The 15685-nt window shown below is 44.3% G+C and overlaps 1 protein-coding gene across 2 annotated transcripts in view; it reads right to left on the bottom strand.

The window, feature by feature from the left end:
* The window catches only part of Wwc2 (WW and C2 domain containing 2), a 178546-nt gene that overhangs the window by 94406 nt on the left and 68455 nt on the right, over window positions 1-15685 (bottom strand). For both annotated transcript variants that reach the window (XM_006970956.4, XM_042262852.2), the window contains exon 2: window positions 9969-10078. In XM_006970956.4, the coding sequence (XP_006971018.2) occupies window positions 9969-10078 (110 nt within the window). The remainder of the gene's footprint in view (window positions 1-9968; window positions 10079-15685) is intronic.

Raw genomic sequence — 15685 nt, 5'->3', positions numbered from 1 at the left:
AGGGATTTATTTGACTGAAGGTCACACACACTCCATCATGGAGGGAAGCCCAGGCAGGTACGCGGGGACAGGAACAAAAGCAGAGAACCCAGGAGCCCTGCTTCCTGGCTGGCTCCTAAGCTCCCCAACTTTCTCCTGCAGTCTAGGCCACCTTCTCAGGGATGGAACTGGTCACAGCTGGCTGGCCCTACCCTCTATGAGCAACAGAGAATATACCCCCCCACAGACACGCCCACAGACCAGCCTGGGGGAGGCAGCTCCTCAGTTAAGTCCCCTCTTCCCAGGAGCGTCAAGCCGTCAGGCCGCCAACCCAGGCTAACCACAGGCCACCCCAGTTTCATTGTTTCCCATTTTGGCCCGGCATCCACTCATGGGAAGTGTCAAATAATGCAGCAAGGCTGAAGCTTCGGTTTCCAGGCGAGAGATGGGGGGGAGAGAGACTGGACCCAGGTTCAGTCCTAGCACCCATGTTTGCTCACAGTCCCTTATAACTCCTGTTCCAATGGATCTGGTGCCCTCTTCTGGCCTCTACAGGCAGTGCAGGCACAAGTACACACATAAGCTCAGGCACACACACACATACACAAGTGCAAAAATCTTTTTTTTTTTTTTTAAAGGAAAAGTACCTACTCTTCAAGAGCAAAAACGATTAGTACAGGGCAATCCTGAGATGAACAGATATTGGGATAATCAAAGACATTGGAGAAGCTGTCATAACCATTCTCCACCAGGAAAAAGCAAATGCTATGAAATGAATAGGAAGCCAAACAGAAAAGTATAGAAACAGGGAAGATTTTTCTTTTTGCACATAAGAATTTAAATGACAGAAGGACCGCTTGAAGAACAAAGCGGAGTCTTCATCTGAACAGAACAGAATTCACGGGCTGGAGAGACGGCTCGGTGACCTAGTGCCCGCTGCTCTTGCTGAGGACCCAGGCTCACTCCCAGCACTCAACGCTAGACAGCTCACAGCCCCCTTTAACTGCAGCGTCCGGGGACCAAACACCCTCTTCTGTCTGCCACAGGCACCTGCTCAAATTTTTTAAATGTGTTTTTTTAAAACAGAGTTCAACGTCAACTTTCTTTTTATCTTGTCATTATTGTCTAAACAGATGGCAGAACAAAAATTTATATTGCATTAGCGTCATAAGTAATTGACAGACAATTTAAAGCGTGCAGGGAGATGTACAGAGTATATGCCAAGACTAGGCCACTTTCTAAAAGGGGGTTGAGGCCAGGTGTGCTGGTACATACCTTTAATCCCAGTACTGGGGAGGCAGAGACAGGCACACTTCTGGGTCTGAGAACAATCAGACCTGCATAGTGAGTTCCAGGCCAGCCAGGGCTATATAGTGAAATCTCTGTCTCTGCCCGTCTGTCTGCTCTGTGTGTGTCTCTGTGTCTTTCTCTGTCTCTCTATGTGTCTCTGTCTGTGTCTCTGTGTCTCTGTCTCTGTGTCTCTCTCTCTCTCTCTCTCTCTCTCACACACACACACACACACACACACACACACACACACACACACACACACACACACACAGGAATTGGGACATCTACATAAGGTCCTGTAGCCAAATCCCAGTAGATACTGAAAACATCTGTATATTTTATCAACTACAGTCTATTTGGCTTAATGTTAAAAATAAACACATTACACTCCATTATTAAAATAAGAAACAGATAGTCACTTCAAGAAATACTGAAAACCCTGGTAACTAGCTCGGCACTCGTTCATAAAGAGAGCCCTACATATGAAGTCCCAGGAACTGTGACTGAAGAGTACTTCTACCCCATCAAGGACATCTACAGAAGAACAGAACAAAAGGGATGGCCAGCGTCATGTCTACTGAAAGACTAGAAAGTACAAATGTCTGTATTGACACTTTCCAACAATTCAAAACACCAAAACCTCTAAAAATGCTGCCGAAATTAAAAAGCGAAATGATGGGAAGAAGTTAGGGAAAAGAGAAGTCTGGACCGGACAAAAGAAGACAAAGCTCTTCTCATCTGAAGAAGAAGGGATCTCTACACAAGTCATCATTTGCTGATAAAAGAGTTATAAGATGAAGCTTTAAAACACACCCAAATAGAACGCAGTGGCGCACACAGCAGGGGGCGTGCAGACCCAGGGGTCTAACCTGAGCTACTCAGTCCCTGGAAGACTCAGCAGCAGCAGCAGTCAGTTCTTCCTGGAGCTGCCAGCTAATTAAGCAAGCCCAGAATTCCACCGTGGGTTTTAAAATAAAAGTTGGTTCTACAATCCACACAGGAAATATAAAAATTTGTGATTTTTGAAAAACAATTTCAGTAAAGAGCCAAGTTAAAGAACATACAGCAACCCATTTCAAGACATGAACGCCTTGCAATTATGATCGTATGCTATGAGCATAAAGACACTACACAGATCAACAGAACAGAAAACTCAGAAATAGACAGATGTACTCTGTGGTGGTTTGGATAAGAATGCCCACCCCACCCCCCATATATATGAATGTTTGGTTCACCGTTAATGGACGATTTATAAAGGGTTAGGAGGTATGGCCTTGCCGTGTGTCACCGGGCTATTAAAACTAAAGCCCATTCCAGGCCCTGGCTGGCTCCTTCTCTGCCTCCATCTTCTTGCTAAGTGTAATTTCTCAGTTGCTGCTCCAGCACCATGCCTGCCTGCCTGCCTGCTGCCACACACCCTGCCCTGATGGTCATGGACAGACTCCAGAGAGTTAGTGAACCTGTAAGGAAGCCTCCAGTTACATCAGTTACATGCTTCTTTTCATAGGTTGCCTTGGTCATGGTGTCTCTTCACAGAACAAGAACAGTCACTGAGACAAACACCAACAAATTTTCAACAAAGGTAAACCACTTGGTAGGAAAGGAGTACCCACCCTAGAACTGGTTCTGGGGGCGTGGGGCGTGGGACAATGGCCCAGTGGGTAAGTACTTGCTGTGAAAGCCTGAGGGACTGGGTTCAGCTCCTCAGTACTGACACACGAAGTCGGGAAGAGTGTGCTTCTAGAATCCCAATGCTAGCGAGTGAGGCAGATCCCCGGGGCTCACTGCTGGCCAGCCAAATCAGTGAACTCCAAGTTCAGGAACAAAGAAAGACACCCGACAACAACCTCTGGCCTCTAACACATATGCACAGTTGAGTGCACACGTACACAGATGCACACACCCCACATGCACAGAGATGCATGCAACCAGACATGCACACTAAAGAAAGAAAAGAAAGAAACAGTCCTGGCATGATATATCTACTTAGGAAAGAAAGAACCTCAATTTTACTTCACACAAAACTTGAAAAATAATTGAGTGTGGAGCAGCAATCTAAACTGTAAATGCTTCATGAAAGATCTACAATAAAAAGCAGAACATTTTACAGCTTCTCAAAGGAAAAGAGATTTCTTAGAACTCAAAAAGTAGGAGGTGTTTTTAAAAATTAATTGGGCTTAGAAAATTTTCAGCTCTTCACATCTGCTGTAAGAAAACGGAGAAGAGAAGCCATGGGTTAGAAGAAAAAGGTTCACAAGATTTTAATGTAGAGAACATGAAGAGTTATAGCAACTCATTACTGGATAAATGACTAAAAACATGGGCAAAATATATGAACAAATTCTTCACACACACACACACACACACACACACACACACACACACACACACACACACACACAAGCAATGGCAATGAATACATTTAGAGATGTTCGACATCGTTAGCTGTCCTGTGATATTTTGTTTGTGTTCTGACAAAGTTTGCCTGGAAATCAGGGGGCGGAGCTAGCGACTAGTTAACCCTAGAATCTAGGCAGTGGTGGCACACACCTTTAAGAGACATGACCTCGGGCCCCCATTTGGATGGAGGATTTCTAGTGGCTGCTGCTCTGATCTTTCAGCTTTCACCCTCGGTATCTGACTCCGGGTTGTTTTTGTTTTTGCTTTTTTTTTTTTTTTTTTTTTTGATAAGACTAAATGGGAGGACGCAAGCCACAACTACACTGAGACGGTTTCACACACCTGAGCCAGTAAGTTTAAGAGGACAACAGAACACGAACAGACAGCAACCGGAACTCTCCAAGACCGAGTGACAATATCACAGGCTCACACGTGTCTCGGGTCTTCACACAATACATGGCGGTGTCTGTCCACAAAAGGCAGCTTGCAGAAGGTTCATTCACAAAAAGCAACCCCAGATATCCATTCCTGCATACATGCATCCAGCCATATACTACTAGGGAACACCTTTATACAATAGCGTGAACGGATCTGAAGTGCCGTTCCTAGAACGTTTAGAAAAAGGCAAAACTAATCTTTGGTGGCAAAGATCAATTCCCACTGTGTTACAGACAGGCTGACTGCCAAGGGCAAAGACAGAACTCCCTCATGACTAAAACTTTGTCTTTACTGATACTTAAAATGTACATTATGTACATAAAAGTTGATTGTAGCCAGGCGGTGGCGGCACATGCCTTTAATCCCGGCACTTGGCAGGCAGAGCCAGGCGGATCTCTGTGAATTCGAGGCCAGCCTGGGCTACAGAGCAAGATCCAGGACAGGCACCAAAACTACAGAGATAAACCCTGTCTCAAAAAGCCCCTCTCCTCCCCAAAAAAGCCTTCTATAACAATGCTCACAGCAGCCTTCTTCCTAATAGTCCCAACCAGGAACAATTTCAAATTCAAAATAGATTTTTAAATGGAATACTAATAAGCAATAAAAAGAAATATAACATATTGACATCATAGAAGAATATAAAGGAGGCCATGAAGTCTCCAGGTTTGCTGTTTATTTTGAACTTAGTTTTTCTCATTAACATTCACTTTTGGCAAACTATTCATATACTTTGAATATAAGTTCCTTGACAAATATACTTCTAAAGCATATTCTACCATGCCATTGTTCAATTCATTAGGACAGTCTATTTTTAAAGCTTTATTATATTTGACTTGATGTATACATGTCTGAGCGTATGTATATGCATCATGCCTGTGCCACTGGAGGCCAGAAGAGGGTGTTGGGTCTCCTGAAACTGGACTTACAAGTGGCTGAGAGCCTCCCCTTGTGGCTGCTCAGGACGGAGCCTGGTCCTCTACAAGAGCAGCGAGTGGTCTAGCGTGTTGAGCCATCCCTCCAGCCCTAATGAGGGCAGGATTTTTTGTCTGTTTTTTTAAAACATGTCAAATAAAAGAATCTACTTCTAGTTAGGCAAGGTGGTACACGGAGGAAGGAGGAGCTCTGTGAGTTCGAGGCCAGCCTGAGCTACAGAGCAAGCAGGGCAGCCTGGGCTACACAGTGAGTTCTCTCATCCTAAACCATCCCACAGCAGCCTGTTACAGTGAGTTCTACAACAGGCGAATTTAAGCTATGGTGGCGCAATCTGAACAATGCAGCGTCAAGGAAGGGCTGACTAGAAGCCAGAAACATTCTGTGTTGTTTGGGCTGAGAGCTACAGAGGTGACCAAATCCACCACACGTTGGTCACAGTTCATTGAGAAACTATGCAGTGTCTACACAGTTGTGTGTGGACAACACTTCCCCATCACTAGGAAAGTCACGGCAGTGCTGAGCTATCTATCACAAGTGTTCTCCTGGGGCCGAGGAGGCGGCCCAGGGATTACTGCTAACTCACTGTGCTTCGCAGAGGACCCCAGATGGTCCCAGCACCCACAGGGCAGCACAAACCTCCTGTAACTCCAGTTCCAGGGGATCCCGTGCCCTCTTCTTGACTCCCCAGGCTTCTGCGCGCGCGCGCGCACACACACACACACACACACGCACACACACACACACAAATAAATCTTTCAAGAGTGACTTCCTCCTGGTTGTCGTATCAACACTCATAAACATTACACTCGCTCTCTAGGTAAGCACAAATAGCCTCTTCTTACGGCTAGTGGCCGTACACACACAACCCCTGTGTGAAGGCAAACACGTAATATGGCCTGAGGCTACCTTCACTGTCAAGGTCAAATGCTTCACTGCTAATATTTAAGAGGGTTTGTAGCAATATTAAGCAACCAAACTTTCATTGTTGCATTTTTTTTTATCCAAGTAAGAGGAAATAATGCTGAAACTATACAATGTCAAAACACAACATATGTGTGGAGCAGCTGCTAAGAAGAGATAATACCATTTGCTCCCGATAAACTACTTTGCAGGAATGTCTCAAAGATTAATGAGATAGCAAGCAGCTCCTTCTCAGTAAGGAGACTACTTGTTGCTAACTCGGGTCCTTCGAGACATCAGTAAATCCACTAAGCCACGATTATATAATAAAGCAAAGTGGTGGTGGGCTTCATAATTCATGTTCTGATAATCAAGGTTTTATATATTCAGAATGTTGCTTCCTGAAGTATAACATATGCTCGAAACGTACTTCAAATCCTTCCTTTAGAAAAGAAGTCAGCTTTTCTTCTGTGAATTCCATAACACAGGTCTCCCTTCCTGAGTTTACCTTTAGACAGGAATCCAAGGATGAATACGTAAGATGCGGTTACTGCCTCCACGAGGCTCACGAAGGTGAAGAATCCAAGTGCAAGATGACAATGATTTAAATTTTCCTGTGTACCAAGAACTACAGAAATGAATGGGCTGCGGCACCTAATCCATGGGAGAGGGCCTTATGAAACCTCTTAGGAACAGAGGCATCTGAACAGACCCATTCTAGAAGGGTCCGTATTGAAAACTGACCACTAGGCGAAAGATCCCACGTGATCCAGAGAAGCCAGGAAAAAGGAATGACCCATGGTGACAAACCAAAGCAGTCAGCATACAGCGGTGCCTAGTTGTCACCATCCTGTGGTGTCTCTGACGGCCTCAGCAAGAGTGGACTCTGGGAAATGATGGGAAACGTAGAGTCCACTGAGGCCACAGCTTGCAGGGATTGTGGCTACCAAGAGGACTGCATCCGGTAAGGGATACATGCATGCCAAATCTTTTGACATGTTGACACACAACATTAGCATCTACAAGATTTGCACCCAAGAAACACAAAAAACAAGTCACCTGCACAAAAACGCAATGTTTGTGTAAGTAATGATTTGGGCTGGGCTTCATTCATAGCTCTCCTGGGGTGCGTGTGGGCAGGCTGAGGTTGGACACATCTGGAAGGGATAGATTTGAGGGGGCCTGGAGAAATTTGTTACTTGCTTCTTCATTTGTAGTTTTGGTTTAGTCATTTTGAGAGTTTCCAGTGTTTATATATTAAAACAGAAAAATATAAAGTAAACACTGAAGGGCTGGGTGCGGTGGCCAGTGCTTTTAATCCTAGAGAGGCAGACATATGTCTGTGACTTCGAGGTCAGCCTCGTCTAAAAAACAAGTTCCAGGCCAGCAGGGACGACGTAAGACCATGTCTCAAACTCACGCGTGCGCGCTAGAAGAAACTTTGAAAATCAGTACAAAATGGCAAAGATACTGAACAGGAGAGAAGGATTAGATGGAGAAGACACTAAGCAGTACCCATGGGGTAGAGTGAGGTCCAGAAAAAGAAAGAAAAGACAGCTTTGTAGGAGGCTTCCACAGCAAAGGGCTGTGGTGGGGGAAGGGCAGCTGGGGCAGGTCAAGTTCCCACTTGGTTACCATGACAGCTTATTTTTGTTGAACCTGTGCAACTGGTTGGCTTTTGGTTTCCCAATTCTTACTTGATGGGAAGAAGGCTAATTTTATCCATCTAAAGTCTTACAAAGTTAAACAGCTATTTCCAATATTCCAGTGAATTGTGTATTTGCAGTAATGTAAGGATGTACCTTACAATTTAAAATGAACTTAACTTTACTAAAATTCATCCTTGCCACTCTTAAAAGAGCACGGCTTTTGATGGTTAACCACTGATAAACCATAACTGTACATTAGATGGAGGCAGGTGATCGATATTATTATATGGTTTATAATACTACTCTAACAAGAAAAATTTATTTGAAAAACACAAAGTTGGGGTACAGTGATAACTCAGTGGTTATGAGCACTGGCTGCTCCTTCAAAGGACCCAGGTTTGAGTCCTGGACCCATAAAGCTACTCACAATCATCTGGAACTCCAGTTCCAGAGGCTCCAATCCCCTCTTCTGGCCTCCTTGGGCTCCAGGCACTCAAGGGGTACAGATACATGTGTAGACAAAATACCCACACACAGAACATTTACTTAAAAATAAACAAGTAAAACTTTAAGACCCCATAAATTAAAAGCTAACTTTAACAAAGCACAAAGTTTTAGCATTCACAAGGTGCTGAGTTCTCAGTAACACACACACACACACACACACACACACACACACACACACACACACACACACACGTTGTGCTCTTTGGAACACTGACTTGGTACCTTAGTGTTTCTGCTCTTTCTGCTCCTGAATCTCACCTATCTGTAAGAATTCACTGTTAATATAAGCTATCTGGCCTCTCAAAGAAATTGGCCTAGCAGTTAAGAGCATGCAGAAGACCCACTGTGGGTCCCAGTACCCACATGATAACCACATACAGCTTCTGTTCCAGAGAACTAGATGCCTTCTTCTGACCACTGTGGCCACCAGCATACATATGGTACACATACATACATACCGGCAAAACTTCCACACACACAGAATATGATAAATAATTTTTAAATTTATTACATACCCACATAGGGCAGCTATAAACCATCACTGGTGGGCATTATGTGATATATTCTATAGTGATATAATTCCTAAGGATATCCAAGAGCACTGTCTGTAAATCTTTTGATGTAAGAACTGATTTAAGAAAAATAAGATAATAGGCAATCAATTAACTATGGATTCCCTGAAGTCTATAAAATAATTTTAAGTGAAATAAAGTGAATCATCCTGACTTCTGTGTATTACAATTGTAGGCAATCAATTAACTATGGACTCCCTCAGGTCTACAAAATAGTTTTAAGTGAAATAAAGTGAATCATCCTGACTTCTGTGTATTACAATTGGAATAAACTTTTAAAGGGCTCAATAGAGAAATACATATTCATGTAAAGATGCATTCACATCTACACAAATGAATAAAAAAACCTCCAAGAATGTAGTGTGCCCCCCCCCCCCCCGCCCGTGCTTTGGTGTTTTGCCATGGAACTGGAGTTACAGAAGTTGTGAGCCACCATGTGGTTGCTGGGAATTGAACTCAGGTCCTCTGGAAGAGCATTCGGTGCTCTTAACCTCTGAGCCATCTCTCCAGCCCCCAAGTATGTAGTTTTAGAAGTATATGGTTGGGGACTAGAAAGGAGGCCCAGTGGCTAAGAGCACACAGTGCGCTTGAAGAGGACCAAATTCTGGCTCCCAGCATCCATATCAGACGGCTCACGACTGCCTGTAACTCCAGCTCGAGCAGTTCAGGGAATCTGAGGCCCTCTTCTGAACTCCACAGGCACCTGCGCTCACATGCACATACCCACGCACAGGCACATTATTAAAAAATAAAAATAAATGTCTTTGTAAAAAGTCCATGGCCATGACAATTCTCTGCCTTGGCAGCACCCTGGCAGACCTAAAGGCTATGAAAGCAGGCGTTCCTCCTCAGCAAACCAGATGGACAGGGGTTTGGGTCACTTCCACACAGCTATGCTCACTTCCAGATGAGGGTCCACCCCTTCCCAGCCACCAGGCCACACCAGCTTGGACTTTGCTCTACTCTTCCTGGGACAAGCATAAGAGAATTCCAATCAGAGGAGCAGGGTCATAGATAGAGGCACCCTGTGGCTGTAGACCACAGCCCCCCTGAACTATACTGGATTATAAACCATTGCCTGCCCAACAGACAGCCCAGACATCCTCATCCTCTGTCTCCATAAGAAAAGTTCAGGTACTTAAGTAGTCACTGGAGTTGAATACTAGTCATTAGAAAAAAAACCCAGCAGTTTAAAGTAAGGCAACTTACTTTGTAAAACATTCAGTGTTCTGAATGAGTGGTGCAGGTTTTTGGACCTTTGTTTTTTGATAGACTTTATTTCACTAAAATGAAAACTTACTGTTGATGTGATCGATGTAGTAGGCACCAATCTGGGGGTCAAACCCTGCTTCCCATCCCCATGGCAGCTCATCCCCGACACAATCAGCGAAGGACAAGGGCTTCGTTAACCTACAACAAACAGGAAGAAACACACAGTAAGGTGTCCATCAAACCAGACACGTCAGAGCACACGTTAATTCCAACTGCGAATTAAGCATCCAGGTTGCATTTTCTTCGAGTTCTCAGTTGTCCCTAGAATTTGCATTATTGCATCTGAAATTTATTTCCAAATCTTATTTGTGTGCGTGTGCAGGAGCATTCGAGTGAGTGTGGAGGTGAGATGCCCTGGAGCTAGAGTTACAGACAGCTGTAAACCAAATGACCTGGGGGCTGGGAACCGAACTCTGGACCACTGGAAGAGCTACAAATGCTTTTAACCTCTGAACTGTCTCATTTTTTCAAGGACAAAATAAAAGCAGCAAATATTCAAAAATGCAGAGCAGATCATTCCTAAAACTAGAAGATAAATCTCTACAGATGAAGCAGGCCATCTTCAGTCACATGACCCCAAGCTGAGCGTGAGAAGTGGAATCTGGAGGGAACACTGGGGCAATGCAGATATCCCAACAGAAATAAAAGCTGCCCCCGGATCCAAACGCTATCATTCTAGAAATGATACCAGCACTTCTGAAACAAAAATACGCATCAAGAGCCTGGGGGGATGGCTCCATGGACAAAACACTGGTGAGGTTCAGATCCCCAGCACCCACATGGAAACTGAGGAGGAGCAGCCCAAGTGGTAATCCAGCACAGGGGAGGGAGGGACTCCCCAGGAAAGCTGGCTGGCTGGACCAGTGGGATAGATGAACTCCAGGTTCAACAAGAGTCCTTGCTCAGTAAATTAAATGGAAAACAAGTGAGAAAGACCTCTGGCCTCTACATATATGTACACATAAGTACATGCACACCTCACACACATGCCATCACGCAAACACACACTCATACCACAGTGAGTGAGTGAGTGAGTGAGTGAGTGAGTGTGTGTGTGTGTGTGTGTGTGTGTGTGTGTGTGTGTGTGTAGTGACCTCTCTCTTTGTACATACATCTCAGGCTACTCCCATTTCAGATTTGGATGTTCTGACTGATTTAAATGTCTAACTGTGACATCTGCTGTAAGGTCCCCCTGAGCGGAAGGACACACATCTGACGGAACCAGGCACATCCGGTATTCAGACATATGCCAACATGGTGTCACCTTTCAAAACGGCCTTACGCTTTTTCTCTCAAGAGGACTTTCTCAAGACATGGTCTCTTTAAGACTAGCTCTGCCTTATTGCCTCTCTCTTTAAGCTGATGGGGGAGATTATATAGTCTTCTTTCCGCAGGATCGGGGTTTAGACAATTACAATTCCAGATTGACCTTTCCCTCACAGCCCTCATTTGCCGAAGTGCCATGGCAGGTTGTGGCTGCCGTTTGGGACCGCCCTGCTGTGGGGAAGCCACCATCCGCCACCATGTCTTCTGACGGACTAAGACTTCACGGCATTGGCATGGCTCTTCCATATGAAATCAGTCAGGATCCCCTCTCCCCGTGCTGAGGGGAAGCAAAAACTCAGACAGATGATTTCCCCAAATCAGTTCATCTATCAGAACAGCAAAGCTCTTCATCTATGCCTCAGAAAGCTGGGGACATGGCATGAGAATTCCCAACAGCCCCTCACGGACACAAAGCCCTGACACCTTTTTCCCTCAGCCTTACTGTGGCATGAAATCTGGAAATGGCTTCGAGAGCACTGGCCTTTGAGGCCCACAGAAATCAATACTGAGGGCAACCAGCTCTAACAGCCATGCTGCAAGCTTTCCTAACCGGGCCTCTCTCTCTCTCCTTGACTTCTCTCTTAAGGTGGTAATCACCCTGTCTCCACACGCCCTTCCTGCAACCTAACTACCTCCCCAAAGATTCCTGTGAGGACAGAAAGGACCATACAGGAGCGGTATCCAGACTATCGTAAGTGGGTATGGACACAAGCTGGCATGAATTCTCCCGTTTGTTCCTAAGTGGCACTGAATTGTGTTCCGAATCATCAAGCTATTGAACATTGCCCCCAGGACCAGCCTATCAACACAAACACACATCTTGGATTCTATGGTAGATCTGCAAACTCTGGGTCCTAGCAACTCTCTAGGGATCTCTCTCCAGGGATTTCTACTGCATGCTAAAATTTAGGAGCCTCTCACCTAGAAGTTTAAGAGCTGAAAATATGGCACCAAAGAGATCCGGGTTCAAATCCTTGTCCTGAAACAAACTCATTATACTACCAGGGGCAAGTTACTTACTGCGAGAGCCCCGGTTCCTGATTTATTTTTATTTTTATTTATTTTCCCCAAAAATTCCAAAAGGGGGGAAAAGAGTAAAATTTAAACAAGGGCTAGTGTGTTGGTTAGTTTTATGCCAACTTGAAACAAGCTGGAGTTATTTGGGAAGAGGGAGTCTCAATTGAGAAAATGTACCAGCCGGATTGGCGGCAGGCCTGTGGTCCATTTTCTTAACAGATGATTGATGTGAGAAGGCCCAGCCCACAGCTGGGCAGCGGGACCCTGGGAGCTGTAGAAAGCAGATTGAGCCGGCCAGGAGAAGCAAGCCAGTAAGCGGCACTCCCCAGGGCCTCTGCATCGGCCCCTGTTCCAGGTTCCGTTCTGGCCCTGGCTTCCCTTCACCGAGGACTGTGATTCTCCTCGAAAGGGGTAAAAATGGAAGCTGAAATAAACCCTTTCCTCCCCGATGTGTTCTGCCCCTGGTGTTTTAAATTACAGCAACAGAACCCTAACTAAGACGGCTATTCAGTATAGGACCCAGTGAATAGTAAAACTGTGTTGGATGAGTTAAAGGAATCTCAGAGATGTTAAAAGCAATGTGTTCAAAGGCAACCATTTGCCAAGCTTACTGTATAATCACAGAGTAAGTCTGGATTCAACTTGAGTTTAAAAAATATCACGCCGTTAGAATTATATTCAAAATCTACCTTACGTCATAAGGTATTCCTTATGCCCAGGAAAACAATGTTTTTCTTTTGATAAAGGAATTATATACCATATCAAAAGTTCTCGTGCCAAAGAAAGTGACCTTGTCTATTATGCCCACCACTCAAAGAACGCCTCTTGACCTCCACACAGCTGTCTGTCCAGAGCACCTGTGTGTGCTGTCCACCTCGATCTGGGGACTCTCGTCCCCTGCCGTCTACTGGAGGCTGTCATGGGACACTGCCTGAAGAGATGAGGAAGGAGGAGATGACAAGTGACAAGAGGAAGGTCTTATACCTGGTACCAAATCGACACACACAAGCCTGAGTAAGGCATGCATATAGTCATTTCTCGAAAAAATTCAAGAGCTTCAGGAAGTGGCTATGGCCACAAGCTGTGATGACGTCACTAACATTTACAAATAATTCTGCATTTTCCCTCTGAACTGGTTAATAAGCAGGTATTTAACTGTCACCGTTGTAAGAGCAGAATGACATTGACAGATATAAATTTGACCGTGAACTCAGAGAACCAGTCCTTCAGAAGTTCTCATTCATGAAAAAGTTAATACACACTCTTCTTTACAGTTACTTCCAAAGCAAATGTCACGCTTTACGTTTCTACATCTGTACAGCATAATTTTTGAGTACTCTCTCCATAAGTAAAGCCACTAAGCATATATTTATAGATGTCAAAGTCTAAAGACTGAACCATCAGATTAGAGTACTATCCCCAGGGACAAGCATCCAAAAATCAAGTCGACGGCCCTGCTGCTATCTTGACAATGGACAATCACTGTTACAGATGAGTAACATTTTTCCTTCGGTCTAAAAACACACTCAATCCCCCACCCTAACAAAGTCTCTCCCCAACCCCCCCCCACTCCTCCTTCAGATAGTGGCTTCCTAACCACTTGCTGATTCTAGCCTGGAAATGATAACCTGGAGGGTTCAATCACCCTTCTGCACTTAACACCCAGTTCTGTAGTTACGTCATCAGCACGCTCCACAAAAGCAATACTTGCAAGCAATTGGCCTTTGAAACAGCACATCATTTATGCTGTTGTTTGGGAACCAGATACACTACGGACAAATGCCTCAGTGCTTACAATAGTCTATGTAAAAAAAAAAAAGGGGGGGGTAACTTTTGCCTATAGTAATTGCACTACTACAAAAACAAAATAAACAAATCCCACTAGTCTAAGGGAAAGAAAAATACAGAAAGTAACATTGCATGATTCCATCTCACACAGTTAATATAAATCCATAAGAGCAGAATACAGATAAACTAACAGTTGGTTACCAGAGAACAAGGAAAGGGCAGAACATTCAGATTCCTTATAGGTGCCGTGGAGAAACGGGAACCTTACTGAATACAGGTCTGGGTGACACAGTGTTATGGCTGTATTAAATGCCATTGTAATGTTCACATAATAATTGTTAATCCATGTTACATAAAGGTTGCCTCAATAAGTTGTTTTAAAGGGTAGTAACAAGTATATAACAAAGCCAAGACTCCAAATGAATAGTCCTTTCACAAGAGACAATAAATAATTAAAAACGAGGAAACATTCAACATCCCTAATAATAAAAAGAAACGCCAAGTGCAACAATACTGAGGCCGCATTTTAAGCCTATTAAGCTATCAAGGTTTGGCTTGGTTTTGTTTTGTCTGCGTGAGGAAACTCAGTTCCGGTGATAATATAGGAAAAAGTCAGTTACTTCAGTCAAATGCAATGCTTTTATGAAACAACTTGGCAGTATTAAAAACAAATAAACAAAAAAATAAATAAAAGAAGTGGTCAGCGAGGTAGCTTCACAGGTTCACAACCACAGACTTAGTTCAATTCCTGAAACCCTTGGCGGAAGGCGAGAACTGACTTCCAAAGACTGTGCTCGGTCCTCCACATCTCCATAGGAGCTCCTTGGTATTATCTCTCTCTCTCTCTCTCTCTCTCTCTCTCTCTCTCTCTCTCTCTCTCTCTCTCTCTCCCTCCCTCCCTCCCTCCCTCTCTCTCCTCTCCTCTCCTCTCCTCTCCCCCTCTCTCTCTGCACACATACAATAATAAAGTTAAAAAAAACATATTTAATTGTTGGTTAAATTTCCCTGTCATGCCATTCTGTAGTCCCGGAATCCTCGGCTACCTGCCCACCTGTACAGAAGTTACCACCCACAGCATGCTCTGTGCTCCAGGTATCCTTCAGCCCTGCTCCTGCCCCGTGTCCCTAAGCACAGAGGCTGCCTCAGAGCATGGTCAGGATATAATAACCGCTGGTTAAATAAATGACATTTAGAGAGGAAGGATTAGGGATTATAAATTATTCTTTTTGAAAATTTCCATTTATGGCTGGGTATGGCAGGCACATGCCTTTAATCCCAGCACTTGGGAAGGAGGCAGAGGCAGAGGCAGGAGGATCTCTGTGAGTTTAAGGCCAGCCTGATCAGCATAGCAAGTCTCAGGACAGCCAGGGCAACATAGAGAGACCCTGTTTTTGGTCTGTTTATTTTGTTTGTTTTTAAAGAGGTCCATCTGGACACATTAATAGTAAGTGCATTTGAGCAAATGACAATAAGAAGGCTGGCGTCAAGGTGACGCTTGATATATGGCCTGAACTGGGACAGAAGAGAGGACATCTTCCAGTACTGCATCGAAATTTGTGACTTATCTTTATTTATTATAGTTATATTATAAATCAGAATGAAAAGCAAAACAGA

The sequence above is a fragment of the Peromyscus maniculatus genome, chromosome 17 (assembly GCF_049852395.1).
Source record: "Peromyscus maniculatus bairdii isolate BWxNUB_F1_BW_parent chromosome 17, HU_Pman_BW_mat_3.1, whole genome shotgun sequence".
NCBI lineage: Eukaryota > Metazoa > Chordata > Mammalia > Rodentia > Cricetidae > Peromyscus > Peromyscus maniculatus.
Note: the sequence above shows the minus strand (reverse complement) of the source record. Positions and strands in the feature narration are given on the sequence as shown.